Source organism: Tachysurus fulvidraco, chromosome 20 (genome assembly GCF_022655615.1).
Source record: "Tachysurus fulvidraco isolate hzauxx_2018 chromosome 20, HZAU_PFXX_2.0, whole genome shotgun sequence".
NCBI classification, from domain to species: domain Eukaryota; kingdom Metazoa; phylum Chordata; class Actinopteri; order Siluriformes; family Bagridae; genus Tachysurus; species Tachysurus fulvidraco.
In genome coordinates this window covers 13073652-13100415 of record NC_062537.1, presented here as the reverse complement: position 1 = coordinate 13100415, position 26764 = coordinate 13073652, and the positions used below count along the sequence as shown (strand labels likewise).

Sequence of the window (26764 nt, the reverse complement as noted above, 5' to 3'; positions counted from 1 at the left end):
ATTGTGTAATTAGGTTAACAAAATTAGCTCATTGCCAAATCAGTGAGGAGCAGCAATGCAATAAAGTTATTAACATTCCAGTTTTACAGACAGAACTATAGAGTCGTTCTTGTTTCATTACTGGGTTTCTTTCAGTGCACAATTGATTCCAGAGGGCAGTGGCAAATTACATTTAATTTACTTTAACAGAAATGTATAGAGCTGAAGTAAAGGGGCATGTTGAAGCACTGTCATCCATAATTAAATCCTTATTAAAAAGACTGGTAGAAACAAAAGATTATCAAAATATATATATATATATGGATATTGCTTCCAAAGCATTTGGCAAGATATTAGTGCTCTGGCTTCTGTATAGGTTCCTTTGGTTCAAACTTATAGATCTATAACAAATTGCTGGTCTCCAGCGTTGGCTTTAGATTTATAGCCCAATTTAAGTTCCGGCTTGAAGAGATATCCTCTTCGCTGGGGGTTTGTGTAGGATTTTCCTGAATCGTGCGCCCTCTGTCTCTCATGCTCTACCAAAGCTACTTCATCTTTGCTGCCCTGTGGATTTTGAAGCAGGTAAGATCTCATTTATCAAGCCCAAGTGCGCAGAGAACCTGATCTATAATGACATTTGAAGAGCTTTGCTGTCACTCTCGTTCCATAATGAACATGGATATGACAAAGGATCGATGGGTGGGGTCAGAGGAGATAGCACCGCCTTGGGTGGCCCCTCCCATCTCATTAGCAATGCAGTAAGCTCTGATTGGTCGGCGGCTTGCGGACTTGGAAGGTCCTCCTCGCGTTTCGCGTGCTTGAATTATACAAGACGGAACAGGAGCGTGGTTAAGGGCGAAGGAACGGAGAGCAAAGCGCGTCGTGTTCTGGGCTTTTTGTTACACTTGCGGTTTTCTAAGTTATTGTGGATTTGTTTTTTTCCTCCTTACAGCCTTAAATATTAACAAGTCAACTAGTAAAAACGTAAGAGTTGTGTTTTGCGGTGTGACGTGTGGATGATCTTCGGCGTCACGTTGCGCACACGGAACGGAACTATGAACGGCTTTGGAGTAAACAATCATCGTTTGTAAAAGCTTTTGAAAAAACCAAAACAACGAAAATCAGTGGACATTTGTGTTGTGGATTATTTAAAAATAAAGGTAAGCCATGGGCGTAAAAGCCAGTCACTTAGTTTGTCGTGTATGAAGATGCGTCCTCTGTGATCGTTCTCGCACCGCAACTCGGCTGAGTCTCGCACCCAATGCACCAAACTCTGAGTGGATCTACACTTTCCGCTTTACACAACACCACCCCCGACAGACAACACGGTCATTTCACTTTCAGAAAGCTCGCTGGAATTAAAGACACATCCACCGCTTTGTTAAAGCCATCGGATCCTGTCCGTCAGGCGAAGCGTCTCCCTATTAAAGTAGTGAAGATGCTGACTGCGCACTCGGGACACTTACTCCACCCGGAGTACCTGCAGCCCCTCACATCTGCCCCCGTCAGCATCGAGGTATGTTACATGCTATAGCACACTACATACTACACTATATCACTATAGTGATAAGCTATGGTGTGTGTGTCTATCTATCTATCTATCTATATATATATATATATATATATATATATATATATATATATATATATATATATGTATATGTATATATATATATGTTTTTTATATATGTGTGTGTGTGTGATATATATATATATATATATATATATATATATATATATATATATATATATATATATATAAAACATTGTGTAAGATACAAGTATGGACTGCATTATTCACTTAAATTATAGTCTATAGTTGGCACTTCATCATTCACTTAATTCCGTGCTATAGTAAATACTTCTACTTATTCACTTTGCTGACTTTAAAGTATATAGTCATCACACAGGTATGTATATGCATATGTAGCACTAAAATAGTAAAAATGACTCTTAATACATAAATACCATAGATATAATGTTAAGCAAATTTTAATAATAATCCAAAATAAAAACAAAAAAATTATAATATTAATATTGTCAGTTTTATTATTCTTTGATAACAGTTTTGTATTATATTTTTTCTTTATATTTTTTCTTTTTATATTTTTTATCTTTATTTTTTGTATATTATTTTTTCTGTGTTTATATATATATATATATTATGTGTGTGTGTGTGTGTGTGTGTGTGTGTGTGTGTGTGTGTGTGTGTATACATGTATAGAAACTATTAGAGTAAAAACATTGAGTTCTCCGGTCCTATTTTACAATATTTAAATTTATTTTTCAGTTAGAGAAATTATAATGATTTAAAGAAAATTTCAAATTAAAATCCACACAGGTACACAGAAATATATATATATATATCTATGTATATCTTTTTTCACACCTTAGTGTGACCACTATAGTGCACATTATGGTAAAATTAAGAAAATCTATAATTTTCTTACTACATATTGTCTTTCATTTAATTTTTTTTTTTTATTTCCCTTTCAGCTGGATGCTAAGAAGAGTCCACTGGCCCTTTTGGCTCAGACATGCTCTCAGATAGGTAAACCAGATCCTCCGTCCTCATCCAAACTGGCCTCCATTACATCTAGTGGACTGAATGAGAAAGAAGGCTCATCTCGCACCTCTTCCTCATCCCTAAAACACGCAGAGCAACGACCTTCATCAGATGACAAGTCCAGTTTCAAGCCTTACTCCAAAACAGGCCCAGATGGCCAGAGGGATGGGAGTATCAGCAGCAACAGTAACAAGCCTGGCTTTTGTCTTCCTGGAGGTGGAGGTAACAGTGGCAGTAACACACCAAGCTGTCAGTCCCACCATTCTCGTACTGTTTCCCCAAGTTCCAGAGTGGGTTCGCCTTCACAGACTCAGGTGCATAGACATGCTCTTTCACCCAACAACATGCGTTCCACTTCACATTCACAGACTGCAAACGGGGAGGCAAAAAACACAGAAGTGGCACTCTCCGACAACAAGAAGGAGGGAGAGTCGAGTAAGGCAAGTCTGGACAGTCCTCAGCTGGCCAACTCCAGCCTTGCCAGAGCGAGTGTCAACTCGAGTAGCTCAAGTTCTGAAAGCAGCCCCAGTAACGAGTGCAAATCAGACCCACAACCATCTCAGCCTGGAGGACTCGGGCCTGTTTCTATTTCTCCTTTCAAATCCAGTCACCCTGTCTTCCCACTCCCGCCGTCCAGCATGGGCTACCACGGTTCTATAGTGGGCACTTATGCTGGCTATCCCGGTCAGTTCGTTCCTGGCTTAGACCCTACCAAGTCCAGCCTAGGAGGTCCTGGTGTAGGGGTTGCAGGTAAACACCCCAGCTCAAGCCCACTGACTGGAGCATCTCCACCTTCATTTATGCAGGGTTTGTGTCGGGACCCGTACTGTTTAAGCTACCCGAATGCACCTCATATGGGTGGTAACTGTGGCACATGTGTTCACGACCCATCCTCTTCACTAAAATCCGGCTTCCCACTGGTTTATCCCCCTCATCCCCCATTGCACTCACTTCACCAGAGCTCATTGTCTTCCAGCATCACACCATCACTCTCTCATCCACTATACACATACGGCTTCATGCTGCCCAATGAGCCTCTACCACATGCATGCAACTGGGTTTCAGCCAGTGGGCCATGCGACAAGCGCTTTGCCACCCCTGATGAGCTTTTAGCCCACCTGCGCACACACACCTCACTGCCAGGCATGGATGGAAAGCTCCTGTCGACATACCCATCATCTTCCTCCTCATGTCACCTCCATCTGCCTTCCCAGACCAGTCCAGCCTCTCTTCCTGCCTCCTTCTCTTTGAGGGCACCTCCAAGTTTGGGCTTGGCTCGATACCATCCCTACAGTAAAATGCCACTGCCCACAGCACCAACACTTCCCATGCACTCTTTACCAACCTCTGCACCCTATTACTCCCACTACGCTCTCTACAGTCAGAGACTGGGATCTGCCTCAGCCCTTGGCTACCAGTGAAATAGACTCCATTGCTTCAGAATTCTAGACCCAGAACAAGCAGCGCACTTGCATGATGACTGCTAAGACATCCCGCTTGGGATTGGGCTCCATTTTCCCATTAATGGGAGAAGTAAAGTGAGAGGAACAGAAACGCTGGAAAAAAAGGAATCCATGGACTCCCTAATGGCTAAAATTATGGGTGTACTAGGATGCATGCGAGCCTGAGACTGTGTGAGACTGAAGCGCCAATGCAGTTTTCAAACAGAATTGTATTTATTTTTTAACAAGCGCTTGGCTTTTTCTGATTTATAATCCAAAACAGTTTACTTTCACAAATCCTGAAGTCATCTATTCATTTCATTCTTAATTTAACAGTTCTTCTCTGCCCATTATTTGTACACTCTCTGCTGCAAATCCTAAGCTTCAGACATTTCTTTTCATAAATCTGTCCCGTCCGACTTTTGTCTGTTTATTGTGTCTGTGCGGTATGAATGTGCATGTCAAAGTCCTTCTAGCCTTTCGAAATGCTTATTTTTTATTTTTAACAGCTTACAAATAAATGAATTAAAGAACTGTAATATTTTTTGTAAAGTGTTGAAATTATTAGGCTGGTTAAGGTGCCGCTTCAATGAAAAAAAGGTAAAAATAGCGATGGCAGAGCTGTCCAACTTTGGAGTTATAATTTTGTTAAATAAATGAAATGGTTATATTTAAACTCCATGCTTTTGTATTTCTTCATCATTGCTTCAATGTCATATTAATCCTATCGGTGACCTTGTTCTATGCTATATATATATATATTTGCTTTTTTTTGTTTTTACACATAAACAGCACGTCAAGAACTACGGTATTGAAAACCAAACTTTTTAATTTTAGCATTACCAGGAACCAAAATAAAATCTTATCAACAACATTGTAGATTGGTCCAGGTTTATCTTCATAAGACAAGTCTCTGGAGACCGTATCAGGAAGTGCGATATCTATCGACTCACCCGAGCAGTTTCTCCTTTGCCCTGAGTTATCTGGTCCTGTCTCATGTCACAACACACTGATTGAATGGTGCATTTGGAACTAGTCTAGAAGCCTGGAATGGGTAGCTTATTTATGGTACTCACGTTTAGGTATACAATTACATAAGTACTAATTAAACACCAATTTCATCACGTCATTTACATAGAATTTTCTTTGCAATTTTTAAACTAACGAAGGTAACTGCCAGTTGTCAATCTTAAGCCCTTTATTACATAATAGTAGTTTCAGGTCTGTAATTAACATTTCACTTGTCTGCTACACCCTATTCTTTTGTATTTAGCTGTGAAGTTATAAATATGTTACACTGTCCTATTTCAGGCCATGCAACTGATATCTATCATGCTGGAGTATGTCATCAGAATATTTTCAGTGTTATGCTGCTACAGTATGTTTGTAATTATGGCTGAGAATACTGCTGTCAATGCTCAGTTATATTTTTTGTCCAGAGCAATGTCTTTCTCTTTCATGTCAATTAATGTGACAACAGATGTATCTGCACATGAGTTATAGTTATGCAAACATTTGCCTTAAAGGTTATTGTTCCCAGTGTGCAATTACAGTCTCTGTTCTTACATGTTGTATTTCATTCCCGATTCTTCCGCATGTGTAGTAATTAATCCTCCAGGAGTGCCATGTCACGGACATTTCAATTAAATTTAATTACAGTGAGGCTTTTTCGCTACTGTGAATCATACTTTTGTAATTAACAGATTAACTTTGTGGTGTAAGCCGAGAATATTCCCTAAGGAAAGCCGCCTGGCCTTTCAGGTTCTAAAGAGGAACTGTAGCTGTTTCTGCCCAGGCATGTTTGTGTGTTCTAGGCCATTTTTCACCATCCGAAAAATAATCTTTTAAAACTGCCAGTTCATTTCAGGTATGCTGTGCAGCATGTAATGGTGGAGAATGGTGTGTAAAATAGGAAATGATGGTGGTGTCTGAGGCCACCACTGGGCAGATGACAGATGAGGGCTAGTGATTAATGAAGACTTTGGAGTGACTCTTTAATCACCCTGCAAGTATTCAGCACTTCTTAGGCTCAAGTGAGATCCAAGTAGTGAAACTTGTCATATGACTAGTCCCAGGTCACTGCCATGGCTCACGATGGCAGTTTGATTGGCATCAATATTATTGTGTAGCTGTGTAAAGAACCACAACAGGGTCTGTCAGGTCAGTGTCTGTATATCATCACTCACACATACTGGCAGCTAGCTTGCAAGGTTATAGTGCCTGGTTACATTCTTATCCAAACTGATCTTAGACCACTCAGGGAGGTGGTGCTCACTTATTGCAATCGACTGCAAAGCTTCCAAAACTGATCCTGCCTCATAGGAAAAGCATCATGTCTCCATCAGTTCTAGCCAGGTAACCTGAGATGTCGCCTAAGCTCGCTTTTCCTAGACATTCTGTGAATCTCTATTTGTGATGCTGAGTGAAGGAACAGATCCACTTGGCTGGACATGAGTGGACATATTTGCCAGGCAAGGAGGTCACCTTACTTCCCCTCACCACAAGTGATCAGCCTGTCAAAGGAACTAACATAACACAATGACTTCTACAAAAAAGGTCAAGGCATATCCACTGTAGAACACATATTATTATCATTTTAGCTGTCAGCTTTCTTCTTCTTTAAACCCCCTGTGGCTTGAGTGCACGTCACTCATTCCAGGCTTTCATTTAGGTAATAGTGAACTCACTGAACAAATCTGAGCTAACATGACATGCCCATTGATGACTGTCTGTCCTAAATGAATAAAAGGTGTGGAAGATGAAATTTCCAGAGCAGAGGTCTGCTCTCGAGGGAAAGATGAATGGTGGCGCCGTTTTCCATTTTGTTGTAGCTCGTCCATCACATTGTCATCTGATCCATCTTCCCTTTCTTCCTCTTTCGCTACTCATCAATCACTCTGTCCATCTCTCTCTCTCTCCTCCCCAGCTCCCAGCCATGGCAAGAATCAACACCCACACTCTATTTCTGTCATCCCTGCTGCTCATACTGAGGAGATACAGTATATCACTACAGGCCCAAGGCAGAGACACAAGATGGACTACCGTGTCTCTGTGGAGCCTTACAGTGTTATTAGTTACTGGTAAAAGCCCTGGATGGTCATGCATTCATACACAGAGCGATGAGCTAAACTCATAAACAGACAGAATCAAGAGGTTTATGTACAGTTACTGGTTATGAACACTTCTCCCATGACAAGGATAAAATGGGAAAAAGTGGTGTCTGAGTTTAGAAGACTGATAAGCGCTAGTAAATGATGATGACTGTGTTTGGAGTTATGGTTTGATTAACCTGAATGTGTTTGTCATTTCTTAAACTCAACCCTCATCAGCTCTGGGCACAAGTATTACCCCTTGTTTGATCCTTTCTTAGATTAAATCACTGTTAACAAATATATGAAAGCCTGGATGCAAAAAAGCTTTGCAGATTAGGTCTGTGTGAGGGTTATGACATATACTGAATGCTTTCATTTCAGTATATTAGCCTGCCTTAGATATGATTAGGTAGAAAGCCTTCTACAGTTCCTCCATCCTTCTGATGCGCAACAAAACATACAGGCTTGGCCTCAACGGCCTACAAAAGGGCAATGGCAATTATGGTCACCGTTAATATGCATGGCCCCAGCTGGTTTAGATCTGCCTGCACTCGGAGGGAATGCCGCTGACTTGTCAGCTTGTATGCGTCACGCACAAGACTTTGGTGGAGAAACGTGCTTTGGCAACATCGTAGCTAACCGACTGGGCCTTGATTCGTCTCACAGTCTCGTTCAAACATTCCTCATGGTATATTCAGCCACTTTTCATGGACATAACTGAGCCCAGATGCTTGTGCTGACCCGAATCAGAGCCGCTCCCTCTGGTATCGAGGTTGGTCTTCAATCAAATAGTTTGCAGCACATATTGCTTGTGTTTATGGGCAATGATTTCATTGTAATTTTCTTGACTGATGTGCAACTACTTTAAGGACACAGCAGTGAGTAATAACAGTTATACCAGCTGACAAATTCTGTGGATGTGTGAATTAATGAAATGATTAAAATGAAATATTAATTTCAACATTAATAAATGTGTTGCTGGTATTAATATAATACTAAGATAATAAATTGCAATGGTGGTAACTTTTTAATATTTTTAAAACAATCACTAATCAGAGGTTTGCATATATCAACATTTACTTTGCTGTCAGTTGTTATTGGAACACTGAATGGCCTCTCTCTCTCTGTCTCTCTCTCTCTCTCTCTCTCTCTCTCTCTCTCTCTCTCTCTCTCTCTGTCTCTCTCTCTGTCTCTCTCTCTCTGTCTCTCTCTCTCTCTCTCTCTCTCTCTGTCTCTCTCTCTCTCTCTCTCTCTCTCTCTCTCTCTCTCTCTCTCTCTCTCTCTCTTGCTCTCCCCCTTTCTCTGTAGCCTTTTGGTAAGAAAAGAGCTCCTTTCAGAGTAAAAAAGAGGGTAGGAGCAATGCAAAGAGAGGAAGCAGACGTGATTCTCCAAATACAGTCATTAAAGGGGAAATGTGTTTTTCAAACTGTCAAGATGATTAATGGCTGAGTGCGAAGCAGCACAAATGCTCTTGTTTAGTCTGACTGGCAGACACGATCCTGTCCATTGATTTATGGCAGGCCCTGTGTGTGTGGCACTGCTGTGGTTTGAACAGCAGGAAGGTGGGGTCTGAGCACACTGCGGTAAAATAACAGAATAGAACCAAGCCCAAGAGCGAGAGAGAGAGAGAGAGAGAGAGAGAGAGAGAGAGAGAGAGAGAGAGAGAGAGAGAGAGAGCAAAATTCATTGTGTTTGCTTTTGCCCTTGGTGAAATTGCAGCTCATTAAACATGAAAATAAAAATTGCTCTGTCAGTTCATGTGCCACAGTAAATCAGCTTCAGTTTTAAGTAATTTAGTTAATGTCCATACATGCTTGTACAATTTAATAGATATTCATCTTTTCTTTTAACATCTGTGCTCGGTGTCACGTTTCATCAATTCAGTCCTACGTCATTCAACAGGGAACGTACTTCATCTATGCTTTTTCTCTTGTAATCAACATAGACTACCATTACAAATATACTAGTATTACCATTTGAACCCTCAGTAAAAATCTTACATCACCATTGCTTCTCTCTCAGGTTGCTCCAGACTTTTGACCTCATACTCTGGACAAATGAAGGTGTCTGATTCAATCAGCCTGTGGAAAAGCTTGCAGAAGGGGTGCTTGCTGCAAGAAAGAAAAAAGAAGAAAAATAAACAGGAATTACACTCACTTTTCATGTTACAATTTGTCTTCAAAGACCTTTATTTAAAAACCCCTGCATTCTTTCCTGCCCTACTGACTCCACTTGATCTATTAACATGCTCTGCAAGATCCGCAAGAAAAATTACGGCTGTTAAGTTAAAGTGGTAGAACTTCATCAAACAACCACAACGTTGTTTGTCAAATGTAAAAAGTCGTTCCTGTCAGAGATTTAATGTACTCATGAAAATTGAATATGATTTTAAATGGGGAAAAAAAAGAAACAACGAACTGATGGAAAAGAGGGAAACCATATCCTTCAAGCTATGTAAGGACACCAAACAGGGAAATTTATTATTTGGAGAAGACAAACAGCCATATTTCACATGACAACTGAGGACCTACTGGTCTGAACTAGGCTTTTGAAATCCTCCCAAGACTTGCAGCCTATTTCTTATTTCTCAGTGCTGCTCATGAGGACTTGTTCAAAAAACAAAGAACTCTCTAAAGCTTTCCGTTTAAAACCAATCCCCAGGGCCTGTAAATCTGGAAATCAAGTGAGAATCAGGCAGGGCTCATCTGGAATAAGTTACATATAGAAGACAAGCAAAGAGATTAAGGAAGATAAATGGAAAGAGTAAGAAAACGGCTGTGCTTAGTTTCTCAGAAATGCCCCAGTAATTTGGAATCTTTTTTGTGCGTGCATGCATGCGTGTATGCGTGTGTGTGTGTGTGTGTGTGTGTGTGTGTGTGTGTGTGTGTGTGTGTGTGTGTGTGTGTGTGTGTGTGTGTGTGTGTGTGTGTGTGTGTGTGTGTGTGTGTGTGTGTGTGTGTGTGTGTGTGTGTGTGTGTGTGTGTGTGTGTGTGTCTATTTTTTGTTTGTGCATCCTGATGAAGGTGTTTTGAGCTGATCACTCGGTGGAAAGATGGATGGCTGACTGGATGGATGATGTCAAAGATTGAACAGACAGCTGATGCAGATGAATGGATGACTGAATGAAAGAGTGAATGGATGTCAAAAGAATGAGCAAAAGAAGGAAAGCAGGAGCAACAGAAGCTTGTGGGATATGCACCTCCCGTGCCAGCAGTGTGGCCCAGCTGTATGCGCAGGGGGGCTACAGCCCCTGCTTCGACATGTCAGAGGCCGTGATTAATGACCCGGAGGCCTTGCTCTTTCCCCCTTAACCTCCCCAAATACACCCACCTACATACTCCCACCTCAGTGGTCCCACTACACTACCCCATCAACTTAATGCACACAGGCAGATTGACATGACATGAAAATCCTTAGTGCTCCTGGCAAAACACATACATACACAGAGCAAGTATTTATGGCCTCAAAATCATTTAAGATAATCAACCCAATAGGTATTTAAACAATGTTTATCAGAATGTGTAAAACTTTCACATGTTCAGTCCATGAGCTCTGACTGAATTCTTTATACAAAGTCTTAGAAATCTACAAATATCAAAAAAAAAAAAACTGCTAGCTCTTTGAGACCTTGTTTTAGGTAAGTCTCAATGTGCAATGTGTGTGTATGTGCGAGTGTGCATGTGTGTTTGCTCTAGCTTCAGATGTGCTGAGCGAGAGGAACGAGAAAAGGCGCCTGCATGTGCGCTAGTTCCCAGCCTGTCAGAGGGCTGTCGGCCTGTGATTTATGGCCACGAGACTCCAACCTGTCTTCACTGCCAGTTCAGTATTGTTACAACTGACAGCTAATGAGGCCAGACATGCTTTCAAGCCGAGCACTTAACAGAGCCTCAATCTCCTCCAGTCACGGGTCCATTATGTTCTCTCTCTTTTTCTCTCTCTGTCTGCTCTCTGCTATCCTCAGAGGAGGCGACGCCACTGAATGCTGAGGCAAGGAGCAGCTCTGCATCATCAAGGATCCGATTCGCTAAAGAAAGATAATCAGAGATACTTGAAGCTCTGGGTATCAAGTTATTTTGAAGAAAATAGTATAATAGCTAGAAAACATCAAATATGTACTGATAACAAAGACGTTCTACCAGTTCTGGCTCTACCAGCCTTTGCTTTGGCAGCTGGTAGTTGGTCAGGATTTTTCAGAAATTCAATCCGTTTGTGACTCTGAAAGTAGCAAAGAAGGATTACACTCTGGGGTAATACATCAGAATAGATTCTGTTAGTGATACATTATGACTGAATGTGCAGTGCTTGGCAAATGGCAGTCTGGAGTTTATTTTCCTTTGCCTTCATTTTTTGGTGTTCTACAACCTGGGTTATAAGTGTCACTTTTGTTATTCACACTTCATGTCTCAATTAGTGAAGCTGAGGCAAAATAGGGAAAAAAAATACTTTTGTTTCAGCAAAAATGTCACATTTCAGTTGAGTGTGTGTGAATTTATGTTTAATCCTAAGGTTAGGATATAGTCTTATTATTGAAATGTCAGTCCATGTGTTATATGAAAGTGTTCTAGGCTGCTAGGAGAGTTTTTATTCTCTCTCGCTCTCTATAATCACTATCAGAGGCACTGGCAACTCTCCCACCTTTAACCCTGGTTCCTTGTCAGCCATGATTAATGGCAGCTCGGCGCAGTGCAGCTTGCGTTGCTGCTTTCAGCATTGTTCCCTGGACACATAATGAACTCTGACAGGACTTTTCTTCTCCCCTTACTTTCCGTTTCTTTCACACTTTCACAGGCTTGTTTAAGAATGCATGTTGGCAACAGCGACACCTGCGCCAGTGGATCTGTGAGATGTTTCGTGAATGCTCTGAAAACATTCTTCAAATGATGAAGACAAAATCTTTAGGCATTCAACAATGAATACATAAACACAATTTACAAGTTTAAACTCTTAAGCAATTCTTTTCCATCTCCTTTTACCAGACCCTATCTTCTCCAGTCTGTAAGCATATTTAATTATGTATTTTTACCACTTTATTTTCAGTCAGTGGGATAACATTAAGTTGTTTAAAATGTCAGCAGTGAATTTGTTATGTCAAACACAGGGCCTGTTTATCTCTGAGGGGTGGATTCCTTATTAAGCACCACAGTTAAATCTCTGGCGCTCTCTGCTGGCTACCAATTGGTAGTACACCTGGAAATTCAACATCCTAGACAAAGGTCAAAAGAATTGGACCAGTGCTTCAGTAGCTAAACGATTATTATAGGTTTCTAGCAGATTCACTAAAAATATGGTCTGTAGCTGTAAGCAGCAGAGAGAAAACTTTAGGACATATACTGCATTGATCGGAATATAGTTAAACAAATAAATCAAACGTTTAGCATTTGTGAACTTGAGTTTATGGTTTTTGCTTCTTTTTTATGATTCCTTTGTAACACTGCCCCTAGGCTTTTGATGGTGTATCCAAACAAAGATAAGAATTCAGACCAGACCCATGTTTGGATTTTCTCAGCAATTTAAAACCCTGTTTTTTCTAGAAGCAAAACTTATTCCAAATAAGTTGTGTATATAAATGTATCCAGGTTACTTGTACAAGTAATAAAACACAATTAAAAAATAGATTGCACTTTGAAGAGATCTGGGTCTGTAAAATAAAACCAAATATGAAATCTTTCATCGTCTATATTAACAGAAATATTCATGGCCTCAAGTCAAACGTGAGCTATTTATAGCTTCTTTGGTTTATAAGAGAAGTTTTATGATACACTATTTGGCCAAAAGAATGTGGACTCCTAACCATACTGTATGTGAGTCTTTCCTTATCTAAACATAAACATGCGTTAACAGTGTATAATTGTCTAGAAAGACAGCCAAACCTGTTCCAGTGCTATTTTCAGGCAATGCCCCTGTGCACAAAGCAAGCTCCATAAAGACATTTGGTTTGCAAAGGTTGGTTGCTTTCAAGTAATAGAGCCCTTCACCTCAACCCTACTGAACACCTTTGGAAGGAATTGCACACCAGACCTCCTTGACCAACATCAGTGACCAGCCTCACTAATGCACTTGTGGCTGAGTGTTCAAAAGTTCCTACATCAACTTTCCAAAATCTATTGGAAAGCTTTCCTAAAGAGAATACCTTTGTAGCAGTAACTCTGTATCAATGCCATGCTACTCTATATCAATAGCATGTTAAAACAGGATGTTCAATATGCATGTATGGGTGTCAGGGTCAAGACATATAGTGTGGTTAGAAGAGAAAATAAAACAAGAAGAGGAAGTTTAAATAGGCTTCTGGGGGCAGAGTTACTTTAGGTCATATTTGCAAAAATTACATGTCCAAGCACCTTTGTGCAAAATATATCCAACAGAATAAGTCCAGGCAGATTCTTAGGCAAACAGAGAGATATGGAGTCAACTCTGTTTTTTTCTAAAGTCATTTGCAGGTTCATTAACACACATTCACACTTGAGCATCCAGCCTCGTTTTAAATGCTAATGTGCTTAATGAAATGGAATCACAACAGCATCTAGTTAATGGGCCATACATCTACTAATCATTCATTTATAGAGCTTGTAAATGTTTATAAATGTTACCATGTAAATTGTATCCCTTATTAAAAGTATAGAGAACACTAAAGTTTATGTACCTTAAAATAACGCAGGTCATAACACATGAGTAGCATGTGAACTCAAGTAACTTGAATGTCTGACCTGTTTTGAAATTAGAATTTTAAAAAATTTTGTTTATTTTGTGTCTAATTCCTAAAATCTCTCCTGAAATATTAGGCAGAATGTACAGTAAGGTATATGTAGATGCACATAAATAAAATAGTGCAGATGTATGTAAGGCACAATATGTGTAGAGAATGAGGAGTATAAAAAATACAATATGTAATATGTACATTGCATGTTTAATTGTCCAGAAGTTATATACAGCATTTTTATATAACAGTAAAAAATACATTTGAAGATCATTTCTATTCATAAAGTCTCTCATTACAAAATTTGCATCCTCTATGAATAAGAGTGGTTGAGCTATTCAAGGTCAGAAAGTGTTTAAAGTATTTAGCTGAGTGTTTGAATCCTAAATGCCTCTCTGCTCACTATATAAGTGCACTACAGCGCGTGGGCCATAATGACATGCGTGTTTATACTGTAAGTCAGCTATTTTCCACCAGGTGGCGTGGTACTTGACACGTTTTTAAGATGCAGAATATCCTCCCTCTATTCTAGTCAGAAGGGGGCGACACTTCTATTCACTCTTTACTTTTCCTTTCTGGGCACATTCCTAGATAGGACCTCCTTCCCAAAAGTAGCAGTAGTGTTTGGATAGGAGTGTGTGTATGGGTTCCTGTGTGTTTGTTTGTGTGTAGAGGCTTTTGGGGGATAGCTGAGCAGTGTGTGTGTGTGCGTGTGTGTGCAGTAAACCTGCGCCATGGTGCTGATGATTGAGCACACAGATCGGACTTTCACTCCGTTATCATCGCCCGAAGGAGTAAAAAACAGTAGGATCGACAAGAAAGACATGCGGATACAAACAAAGTAAGGTTTCTTTCTCATGCACAACAAGCAGGGATTAGTATTTAACCCACACTGATGGCACCAGATGTGCGGAAGAAAACTGAAGCCGCATGAATCCTTTAACCTGGAGTTATTTTATAGACCCGTGTTGTGTTTGTGTACAAGGTTGTGTTTAACTATTTGTTTACTTTCCTCCATGTTCTGGTTGTTGGATAGTGGAAATGTTTCTTAAATGTAAAAGTAACACTCTTATTCCTTCAAACAGTCGCAGAAGACACAAAAGCTCGTCGGTTGTGTCGTCGGTGTGCCATTTTGTTTCACATTGTAAATTTAACTCCGTCTTTTACTTTGATTTACAACTTTGCAGCTGCTTTTGGTAACAAATCAACACTTGGGTTGAATTAAAGCCCAATAGCTCTGTGAAGCTTCAAAAGCTGAAATAATTCCACTGTTTATGAAATATTCATAAATATTCAGTTGTGGAAAGTTTTTCGTTACTATAATTAAAAGTTAAATAAGACACAGATTTATGATTTCACTTCATTTCAGCTGTGTTTTGTTTGTGTGTGTGTGTGTGTGTGTGTGTGTGTGTGTGTGTGTGTGTGTGTGTGCGCGCGTGCATATTTGGGGGGGGGGGGGGGGGCTTGTGTGTGTGTGTATGCGCGTGCATATTTGGGGGGGGGGGGGGCTTGTGTGTGTGTGTATGCGCGTATATGCGCTCTGGATTTAATTATACGTCTATTTTCCAGAATCTCAAAGTCTCAAACTTTTTTTGTGGATTATTTGTTTCACATTCACAGCTTAGACGTAGAAAATGTAGAGGAGAAGCTGAAGAAAAGTGGAAAGTCTGCTTATGACCTTCAGGTGTCAATTGACACAGAGTCAGATGTGTCTGAGAGTAGGAGGAAGTCTCCTATCCTGAGGTACACACACACACACAAACACACACAGGATGTGGCAGTACAACCTGTAACTACCCCATTTGGTTCTTCTTCCTGTAGCAGTTGCTGCTTTTTTGTACACATCAGATCAGACTACATAACAAAGTAGTGCAAACGATTGATTGTTTTTTAAGCTCTGTGGAGAAATGTATAGCAGTTGGATTAAGAGCCAGGAGATAAGTGTAATGTGACAGTAAAAGTGTTCCTATCAGTATTTTGTTTGTGTTCCACTGGACAGAGATGGACAGCAGGTATACTTGGAGTATCTGCATGAAAGAAATGCCCTGTGTTGTTAATGCTTTGTCACCCTCCTTAAGTTTCATGTGACTCTATGTCTTTAGAACAGATGAGGTTTCTCTTTCCCATGACTGTTGAGAAAGACCATCCATGACCTTTTTTTTCTTATTGGCTAAACAGGAGAAAGAAAAAAAGCAGTCCCTGAGGGAATGACTGCTTCTAGCTGCTATCACGTGTGAGATCAGGAAATTGTGTGTCTCATCCATTCCACAGCATTATATATCTATAACTATAAAAGGTGACGAATAAAACGGAGGAATGAAAATGCTCATATTCAGGGTGGTAGCACAACACACCAGCCATCGGCGATTACTTCATTGTAATAGTAAACACATCTTGTTTTTAATTTGTAACTTTGCTTAAAACATACAAGGCCCTGAAAGAGGAGGTTTCCTAGTATTATGCATATTATAGAATAGCTATGGGAATGAGTAGATCAGTATGAACACTAATGGGTTCATTTCCCACAGAAATGTGCATTCTTCATTTCAAAATCCTATTTGGATGTATATCCCATGCCACAATGCAATGTTATCTCTTCATTTACACACAAAAAGATCAGTCTGTGTGTTACGGATGCATTGGCAGTAACTATATTTGCAAAGGTCATGCTAGACTGTGTGTAATTTATTGCCAGTGTAAACAAACTAATACTAATTGTCATCCTGTTAGTCTGCAATTCTAATTATTTGGGTTTAAAGTGTTAGTTTAAATTCTAAATGAAAACACTAACTTTAGAAAATTTGATCTACTTCTGTGTAAGTCTTCAATGGTTGTGATGAACTTAAGACAGAACTGAAAATTAGCTCTTTGTCATTATTTTATGCCATTACTGCATCACTGTTCTAAAATTAAGGCTGAAACCCATTTGTGTCTACCTTTTAAACATTTCCCCACCACCTTGTACCTTTATTCTGAGAATCATTGTCAGTTATTTCTGACTAGAGCCTGCTGTAAAACAGTATTTTATCCTGTCGAGGTGAAATGACATGTATGATTACATGGCTTGTCTCGTACAACCTGGTCTTATGCCTGTTTGCGTCAGCAGTGTTTACAGACCTCACCACTGTGCAAACACACAGTTATGGATCAGTGCACAACCCATTCCAGTGGGGCTTTGTTGTTTTGTACAGGCTTATGAGTAAGGCTTCCATGGATCCTTTCCACATGGCCTAATATTTTAGCCATAAATGAAGTTGGCTCTTATTTGGTGAAGGGTTTCATTCATTCAGGTTCTGTGGAGTGTCTCCATCTATTTAAACACTTGTGATTCAACAAGTGTGAGATTCTGAGGCTGTTTCGTGGCGTTAGGTGAAAAGGCGAGGTCGCTTTATAATGTGAGGGAAATACGATGACAAAAAATGGCTTAGAAAATTTAATAAATGTCAACATGCTTATGCTGCGAAAAGTTAATGACATGTTAATAGGAAAAGTAAACCAAGTTAACATCAGTTGAGAAAACAAACCTGGACATTCTTACACCTCCCAAATAATTGTATGCGTAAGATTAATTAGAAGTGTAAAAGAGAGAAAAAAACAGGTGTGACTTTTTACATCGCCTTTGACTTTAATCGTAATTAATTGTAGGTTGTCTTACAAGTTTTGTATGAAAGACCTGTTGCACAACATTTATAGCTTCATCCTAAACATTTATCCAGGGTTGTTGTTGTTATTATTATTATTATTATTATTATTATTAATAATAATAATATTGTTGTTGTTGTTGTTGTTTTGAAAATGAACACGCTTAAATGTCCTGTTTCTGAATTGCTGATATGGTGGCACAGCAACCATGTGACCTTCTATAAAAGTGGTACACCACTAAAATTGTCTAGGTTCACCTTGCACAATTCTTTCCAGAATTATTTTTGGTTTGTCTTCAGGTGTAGTTGGTCCCATCTGCACTTTTCCTTTATATTTCTAATTTATATAATTGTATTATCAGAAATATATGGTGGGAATTTTGCTTTTCATATAATTCTTCGCTTACATTGTTTTGAATACTTTGTTTAGTGTTTTTATTTCTTTTCCAGGCATAAGCTGGCCGATCAAGCCTCAATCTCACTCAGTCCACCAGACTCGGAGTCAAAACTAGAGAGGAAGAAAACCCAGTACAGCCAAGTATGTAGTGAAACACACACTGGATAAATCAAGTGATGTATAATGTGAAAAATGAAACTCTTTGTGTAAAAAATTAAGTGTTTTGTCTGCACTGAATTTGGTCAGAAGGTGTTGGTTCATTTTCTAAGATTTTAAGAAGTCTGGGTAGCAAATCATAGGTTTATATTGATGTGCTTGTTTATAAATGTTTAAGTTGTATTTTAATATAAGAAAACATATACTTGATGATACAGTAATGTTTTCTCCAAGGTGTCAGTGCTTTGTAATGCCTCATGTATTATTCTTTGTGTGTGTGTGTGTGTGTGTGTGTGTGTGTGTGTGTGTGTGTGTGTGTGTGTGTGTTTCCAGTTCTCCAAAGCAAACGCACAGTATCATAAGCTCTTCAAAGAAATAAGCAACGATGAGATCCTCAAACAAAGTAAGTCAATATTGTGTTCAAACAAGTTTCATTCGATTGCTTTGACTCTTTCTTTATCTCTTGCTTTGACTATTTCTTTTACATCATTACAAACTTATCAGTAACCATGTGCTGAAAGGAATTTCTTTACTTTGTTCTATCTTATCTCATGTCTGTCTGTCCTTAGGTTATACTTGTGCTCTGCAGAAGGACATTCTTTATCAGGGAAGGCTTTTTGTCTCTGATAACTGGATTTGTTTCAATTCCAAAGTGTTTGGCCGAGATACGAAGGTACAGACGTGACAGGAATCCCAGGTAATTTAGTTAAGACTAAAGAAAGGTTTCATTAACATAACAATTGTTTGTTTCTTTTTTTTCCCTTGCTGTTGTTGCTGCAGATTGCTATCCCAGTTCTCTCTATCACTCTTATAAAGAAGACAAAAACTGCCCTTTTGGTGCCAAATGCTCTTGTTATCACAACTATATCTGAAAGGGTAAGTGGATTGTTTGAGATGTCTGGAACTCTGTTAAATAACATGTCTTTGATACAGTTGACTCACATTCGACTGAATCATTTAGTATCTGTTCGTGTCCTTCCTGTCCCGGGACACTACGTACAAGTTACTGCTCTCTGTCTGTGTTCATTTACACGTAAGTTAACATTTTTCTGCAACGTAACCAAGCCATGTTATGATATTGTGTCTGTATGCAGTGAAACAAATTTTGTTTATTTTTATTTTGTTTCCATTTTAGGCAGAGAATGCAGGCAGCACATCGGTCGTGTCATCAGCAGAGAACAGCTTCAGAGGCGACTGCCCTTCCTCGCTTCCTCTGGTTAGTGTTGATTTGCCTGTGGTTGCTTCATTTCCATCCCTTGTCATGGGACTCTATGAACTACCTCATGACGTTGAGTCACCATGGCGTCAATATGTAAAGTGAGATGTTAATAGAATTGTGTGTGTTTTTGTATATACAGGACTTCTCAGCTGATTTTTCAGATCTTGACGGAGTCGTGCGTCAGAGAAGGCAGGACATGCTGGACACTAGCAGTTCAGGCTCCCAGACACCTGATTATGAAAAAATGGCCGGTGTGTATCACCACATAACATTTAGTTTATATTTTACACAACCTCTACATGTGTTTCTGAGCAGACTAAGCTGCATGGTTGTCACTTTAATGTCAGCACACGAGTAATGCTTTCTATCACGTCAACATTTCTAAGTAATACTGCAGAGGTGAGGTTGATAATGACGTATGAAATCGTGGATAGGGATTATGGTGGGAGCTCTAGTGGAATGTTGTGTTATAAATTCAGATGCAGGTTGGACCGGCCAAATCTCGTCATTAATGGTCAGTTGGTATAGAGGCAGAAAGAAAATTAGTCACTTACTTTCACACAGTCAGTTCAAACAAATATAATGTTCCTTTGTATTTCCTAAAAGTTTCACCTCAAACTTGCAGCAAAGCTTATCTTATCTTATTAACACTTCAGTCACGCACATGCCAAATAAACTGATGAAAGTTTGGCAATGATTCATTCAGCCATTTTAAATTTTAAATAAGCTAGTAACGTAATAACTTTGTCACTATTGCCTTCTTGTAAAAACAGCACTACTACAAATACCTGAGCTTTTAGTTGTTCTACAGTAAAGTGTATTATATCATTGTTGAGAGTACGTACCTAATAAACTAAAGACGTTGTGCTGATAAACTCTATTTTTCTTTGAGTAAACGATATACATTTGAATTTGTTGTTGTGTGTTTTACAGGTTACTTTGCAGCACAAAGGAACTAAGAATATCGATTATCGATTATAAACATATTTGACAGATTTATGATTTCAGTCATTTCTTTAAAAAACATGATGCCTGATGCAGTTTGCTTCAATGCAGCAAGTGATATCAATAAAATTTTAAAATATGACCCTGGTAAGATAAGCAAGTCTGGAAATGCACTAGATTTTCTGTATAATGTGATAAGATTGAATTCCAATCAAGTGATTAATGCAGAACAGCGGGCTGTAAGATTAGACCGGTTTACAGGTCAAATGGTTATGACGACGATTTCCCTGATGTTGCTCTTTGGCGATCGATCCACCCATGATTACATCAGTGTTTAATCACTCAGCACTAAAGGGATTTGAGTATAAGGCTATTGAATCTAGTTTATCAGTGTTGGTGTTTGTGCAGGAGTTTCATGTAGACAAGACACCACCTTCAAATGAATAATTAATAAATAAAATATATAAAGGTTTCTAATGTCTCCAAAGCAGAGGTACAGAATATACATAGGAATAGTAAAGCATTAAAACTAATGAGAACTAAAAATCAACAACCTACATCTAACTGTCTTCACTACATACAGTATAATCACACGTTCCAAGCCAATAATGCAGAATATTCCGATTTTGTAGCAGCACTTCTGGTATTAATCTCTGTTCAGACTCATGACAGCATTTTGTTATTACAAGGGCTGCCAGATCTGAAAAAAAAAAAAAAAAAGCCATTACAACATCATTTGAAAACCAGCATCGTAAAAAACTTTCCGGTACCAAATAAAACTCAGACACGTCAAGCAGCAGTTCCTGTTTGTCAGCCTCTTTAATTAGTCAGTAATAGCATTATACTGTTCAGAACAGGCTATTGCATTTTGTTGAAAAGTGTGAATGTGGTCGATTTTTTTTTTTTTTATTTACCAAGGATGCATCCATCCTATTGAAAATGAAAGACGTATTTGACCCTGTTGTATCCTGCATTATTTATTAAGGTTTATTATATCTGAAAAGTTTATACCGCAGGACGAAGTTTTTAGAAGTGATTTTTCCTTTTTGGTAGAGAATAGTATGTTGTTTTTGCATGAACATTTAGTTTATCTCTATTGAATGTGTTAAAGCAGTGGTCCCCAACCTTTTTTAGGTTAATGTTTGATCATTTTACTGCGGCCCGCTGGGGGTGGGGGTTGGGGGTGGCGGCTATACAATTAAATTAAAATAAATAATTTTAATTTAATTGTATTTAAACATGCTTTTTTAACTCGCTACAATGCTAAATCAATGAGAACCCTGAGCTTGTTTCTTTGCAACGAGACGGTTCCATCTGGGGTAATAGGAGACAATGACACCCGAAGTGTGTTGCTTATGTCCAGTTTATTCCATTGTTTTGTTTTGGTTGTTGTCACTGCAGAAAACCCCGTTTCACACAGATAGCATGTCGGAAATGGCAATAGGGATTTAAGTGCTGTGGTGACAATCTCAGGGTATTCCGCCATGACTTTAATCCAGAACACCGGCAGAGTTTCTAACTTTCTAACGACGTCTGTTTCGTGCTCATTTCTGCTCATTTGTGGGTTAAATTTGAGCAAACACAATATACACATACACCAAGCACTGTTAAACATGACAAAGTACCGGTGAACAGAGAGAAGAGCGATGCACACCTTCTCTCCACCAAAGCTACAACGCCACTGCCGCTTGCAGCCGCTCAGCTCCAGACGTCACCTAAACCCGGCCCGATATCATGATATTTTGCGCATGCACGGTATTGGTGCGGCTTTAGGTGACGTCTCTCAGCTCCCGATTAACCTCTCGTCCATGGAAAGTCGCACAAACCCGAGAGAAATACACCACAGTAAATAAAATGGAAATAGTTTAATGTTCCTTGGGCGGCCCGGTACCATTTGGTCCACTGACCGGTACCGGTCCGCGGCCCGGGGGTTGGGGACCACTGTGTTAAAGGTTTTGCTGAACAATGCACTGTCATGTTTTAACCCTGCCCTTGTCACCTGCATAATGATCCGGATGGACAACAGTTTCGAGAAAACAATGGACGTTAGCAATGTTTACAAAAAAAAAGAATTCTAATGGAACAGAAATCTTTTCGTTCTCGTTTATATAATTGAATAGCAGAAGATTGACAGTGTTAGGGCATATTAAGGCTACTGACCCTCCTAACATAATTGATTAGATTTTATGTTATTCTTTAATGATCTAATGACAAAATAAATCTAGCTGAACAAACACCAGTAATTTCACTGTGCGCTTTCTAAACTTGTTTTCTCTTCTTTCCTCTAGAGTTCCCTCCCTTAACTGAAAACTTCTTGGGCGTGATGAAAAGTGGTGAGATGGCAGTCCATGCTGACATTCACCTGCAGAGCTCCAGCACAAAGCAACACAATGGTGCGTGAGTGCGTGTGCGAGTGCGCGCGTGCGAGTGCGCGCGTGCGTGCGTGTGCGAGGCGTCTGCGAGTGCGTGTGCGAGTGCGTGTGCGAGTGTTTGTGATCCATTTAAAGCTCTCAAGACTGCTTAAGGCTTACTGATGATGTTTAAGTGATGAGCAAAATGTACACCAAGTTTTGACATGTTTAGTTAATAAAACACGAACAGTTTAATTACTTAGATTGTCTGTGGCAATTGAAGGCATTAACATTTTTTGATGCTTCTTTTAGATTTATTAGCAATAACTGTTCTACCTTTGATTTCTTAAAGAATAACACTACACTTTTTCAACCAGTTTATATTTGCTTGCAGTTAGTTATCTATGTAGCAGAATGCCAACAAAATTAGTTTCTGTTCTTTTGTCATATAACAGCTATAAACACCTCTCCAATCTCTCTGTCTTGAAATTTGCAGTTTCGCACGTTAGTGAAAAAACGCAAAGCCGTTCATCCAATGCTGATCCTGCATCTGGTACTGGAGACATGTTACAGAATGCTAAGCAGCACATCTCCTTAAAAAAAGGGTATAGAAGAAAGCACAATAATATAAATTTGTGATTATCTTGCATGTAAGAACTGATGTCAGAGCAGCTGTTATTGAAAAGGAATCAACACCTTGTGATCAATCAGATTCAAGAATTCAACTCAAATCACTGACAATAGAAATTCAGGACTTGGACAGTATAAATTTTGCAGTAAATGATTCTAACAGTTGTGATGTTCGTGACAGTGGGTCAGTGTAACCTTTTATATTCGCTTAATATGCTTTACATAAGGGTGGAGTATAATTATAGAAGAACGTGCGGGAATTAAAAAAATTCCATATTTATTTTATTGTTTATAAGGGTAATGGCATAGCGATGTTGCTAGACTTGATTTTTCTTCAGGAAGTCTTCCGGTAATAAAAACATTGCACAACCTAAATCTATTCATCATTCACAGGTTCGGTTAGGGATCCAACCGTTGCCACCCAGCAGGAGAGGTTTCTTTATCCATTGTCTCTCAACACTCTTCTATTTGTCTATTTGATCTTGTGAGTAATTGTTTGTATTCTCTGTAATGAATGTAAGGTTACTTGACTGACCTGCTCAGTTGCTTTTGCTTGTCAAAACAAGTCCTTATTTTGTTCTCATAATCATAACTGTTTGGTTAAACGAGGCTGTTGTGTCTCGGCAGGGTATGTGTTCTCGTTATGTCATCGTGCTACATGGCTTTCAAGATCCTGGCTCTCGAACAGAGGCTGAATTCGCTGGGATCATTGGGAGACTATTCACAAGAGTAAGTCGTTAATTGTGGATGTGAAGTGAAAGTGACATACGTGACCCACACTCAGATTTTGTTCTCTGCGTTTAACCCATCCAAAGTGCGCACACACAGCAGTGAACCCGCACCCGGAGCAGTGGGCAGCCATTTATGATACGGTGCCCGGAGAGCAGTTAGGGGGTTCGGTGCCTTGCACCTCAGTCGTGGCCAGGGACTCGAACCCCCAACCTTAGGGTTAGGAGTCAAACTCTCTAACCATTAGGCCACGACTTCCCTTTGTCCATGTGTTATTGGTGACCTTTCTCCTACTTGCGATTGCTAGACACAAGTGCTAACAGCGGGCTGTCTGTATCTACAGGCTGGCCTAGAAAGAAAACAGCTTCAGCTTCACTTCTTCACAACATTCTGAATATTTTTTTTTACTTACAAACAGTAATTTTGGTATTGCGTTGCACATCATACTTGTTCTACTTCACACAAGTTAACACTCAGACAATGTGCGGAAAACACCCAGCATGTTGCTTCTAAATATACTATTGTGTTTTCCATAACAATGTTTCTGTTAAAGGTGATCTTAATCCCAATATACTGCACCCTGTATAGCAGTGTTTTGGACTAGTCCCAGTGCAGACTTCCTTCCATTGTTACTTCGGAATACTTTTTTTTTTTAAATTGACCTAAAACTTTTCACATACAGAAACACACTTTATCCTCGATCTCAAGCAGCGGCCAGTGCAGAGATCTACGGTGAGCTGTCCACAAACCTGTTCAAGTTAGAAAAGGTGAGTGAACTGTTTGGATTAACTGTTGGCTTGAGTAACACTGGGATTGAGTTTTTCAACCAAATCATTTACACCGAATTTATCTTCACTGAGTTCAACAACAACAGGAAAGCGGAACCTGTTCATTTTCTTTTGTATTAAGTAATCTTGCTGAGAAAAGGTTGGGTTTTACATGCCAGTTTACATGCATGTAAGACACTGAGAAACAATGTAGTGTTTCTTCCTTGTCAAATACACATGTATTTATCACCCTAGTATAAGAAAAGATCTGCTTGTATATATGTATTTAGACAAACCTGCAGCCCCAGGCTTTGGTAAGACCTTTTAAGCAAAGTAACTGCTTTAGTCATTTCTAACATGAACTGACTGATTAAAATTTGTCCACAGTTTTTTTCCAAGTAATTATCAAATACAATTAAGCTTTGCATTTTCAATTCACTGGAACTAGAAGGTCCAAACCTGTTTGTGCTCCTGTGCACAAAGTGATCTCCATAATTACATGGCTTGAAAAAAAGGAGTGGAATACCTTCAGACGAACAGGAACATCAGATCCACCTAGATCTACTTGATCAATATTAGGGCATTTCCCAGAAGAGTGGGGGTTATTATAACAAAGGCGAATTAAATCTGGAATGGGATGTATAAAGATAGATAGATAGATGGATGGATGGATGGATGGATGGATGGATAGATGGATGGATGGATAGATGGATGATGTAGCACATCCACCATAGCAAACTGTAAGAATGAGCTGTTACTACAGAAACAACCTTTAACATAAACCTGTGAATTTTCGATTATTGTGAGAGCTGCTATTATAAAAAAAATGAATCAACCTTCTCGGATTTGTGAAATAAACCATACTGTAGTTCAATACATTTGTTTATTTACCGTTTTGAGTTTTTCTACTGAGTTTGATTATCTGCACTGTTCTTTGAATCAGATACAGAAGAACCTGCGAAAGCTGCTTGAAGGGAGCTGAGTGTCCTGACAGAAGCTTTGTCTTCTTTAAAAACTCTTCGAAAAGTCTCAACAACAAGACGATGCTTAACTGTGCAATAGCCACACACCACACAGCCTTTCGCTCTACTCAGGAGTGCACACACTAGTTTGTTTGTTTTTTTACCTGAGTCACAGTATGGCATTTCATCCAGGGCTAATGGAGAGAGGGGGAAAAATAAGCTTTATATTTTAGTACTGTAGAATTGAAAATCTTTAAGATAGTGAGAATAAATGAGTCCCAAGGACTCGAGTTTTGTATGTTTAACATTTCAGAAATAAAATCTGATTACTAAAAATGTAGCCTTGTGACGACTTGTTACAATTTGTAATTGTCAATAAAATATTTATAGTTTGTGTCCGTGTATATTGCGTGTTTTCCTCCCAAAACTGATAGCAACATCAAAACCTAGCAGAGGCTAACTCGTGCTTTCTGTGAAGCCACCACGTGTAGCTAATGTTATGTCAGAACATTAGACTTCCGTGAGCTTACACACCTACCATTGTGAAGACAGTAACACAGTCCTACTCATCCATCAAATATCATTTACAGCTATAAACAGTTTCAGACTGTTTATTATTTTGTGCCACATAATACTGCCTTATGTTAAAGGTTAAACAATTGTATTTAGCTTTTACGCAACTGTTGTTTACCACAGAGTTTCTCAAACGTCTTTGGCCGGAACTCATTTAAACAGCCAAATCAGACAATTATTTACATGGGGAAAGGAGATTTTTGGTTGTTTATGGAAACCATTTAGATTTTTATTGTTTAAGAAAGGATAAAAAAATATATACTACAATCAAGGTGACACTAAATACAATAACTAATAAAAGTAGGTTGTGATTTTTTTTGTTGATGCAAATGTAAAGAATCTCAGTCTCCACTGCAACAGTTGATGCAAATGTAAAGAATCACAGTCTCCACAGACTACACACTGAAAACCTCAGGTTTATAAATCCATACATTTCTCTTTTTCCCCAAATCTTCTTTTCTGATGTCTTCAATATCTGATCGCACGGACAGGTCCCAGCCTCCAACATCCTCTAATACAGCAAGTATTCTCAGTGGATCGAAGCCAGCACTCAAACTATAATTGAATATATCCAAAACAATTATACACTTCCGGCTGTGACACTGAACATCATGACCTAAA

General features: G+C 39.2%; 2 protein-coding genes across 4 annotated transcripts; both read left to right on the top strand.

Moving 5' to 3' along the window:
• The first annotated feature begins 793 nt into the window (after window positions 1-793).
• On the top strand, window positions 794-4663 carry LOC113660319 (zinc finger protein 703-like). Its single transcript, XM_027173719.2, has 2 exons — window positions 794-1495; window positions 2476-4663. The coding sequence occupies exons 1-2, from the start codon at window positions 1241-1243 to the stop codon at window positions 3964-3966; spliced, it is 1746 nt and encodes a 581-aa protein (XP_027029520.1). The 5' UTR covers window positions 794-1240; the 3' UTR covers window positions 3967-4663.
• Window positions 4664-14308: 9645 nt separating this feature from the next.
• On the top strand, window positions 14309-25964 carry LOC113660297 (GRAM domain-containing protein 2B). 3 transcript variants are annotated; one of them, XM_027173670.2, is made up of 14 exons: window positions 14310-14614; window positions 15394-15516; window positions 17865-17952; window positions 18301-18370; window positions 18537-18640; window positions 18748-18843; window positions 18929-19000; window positions 19103-19183; window positions 19326-19437; window positions 22420-22524; window positions 23506-23596; window positions 23740-23841; window positions 24524-24608; window positions 25552-25964. In XM_027173670.2, exons 1-14 carry the CDS (start codon window positions 14508-14510, stop codon window positions 25588-25590), a joined length of 1275 nt encoding a protein of 424 aa, XP_027029471.2. In that variant the 5' UTR covers window positions 14310-14507; the 3' UTR covers window positions 25591-25964. The 3 variants fall into 3 exon arrangements, with proteins under 3 accessions (XP_027029473.2, XP_027029472.2, XP_027029471.2); XM_027173672.2 differs by lacking the exon at window positions 15394-15516 and having other exon boundaries at window positions 14309-14614; XM_027173671.2 differs by lacking the exon at window positions 18929-19000 and having other exon boundaries at window positions 14309-14614.
• Window positions 25965-26764: the final 800 nt, after the last annotated feature.

Bases quoted from the DNA above. Each gene is read 5' to 3' on its own strand.
- LOC113660319 (XM_027173719.2), top strand. From the start codon at position 1,241: ATGCACCAAACTCTGAGTGGATCTACACTTTCCGCTTTACACAACACC. The intron at 1,496-2,475 runs GTATGTTACATG...TTTCCCTTTCAG, and splicing joins CTGCCCCCGTCAGCATCGAG to CTGGATGCTAAGAAGAGTCC.
- LOC113660297 (XM_027173670.2), top strand. From the start codon at position 14,508: ATGGTGCTGATGATTGAGCACACAGATCGGACTTTCACTCCGTTATCA. The intron at 22,525-23,505 runs GTGCGTGAGTGC...CATCATTCACAG, and splicing joins CAGCACAAAGCAACACAATG to GTTCGGTTAGGGATCCAACC. The intron at 23,597-23,739 runs GTGAGTAATTGT...GTGTCTCGGCAG, and splicing joins CTATTTGTCTATTTGATCTT to GGTATGTGTTCTCGTTATGT.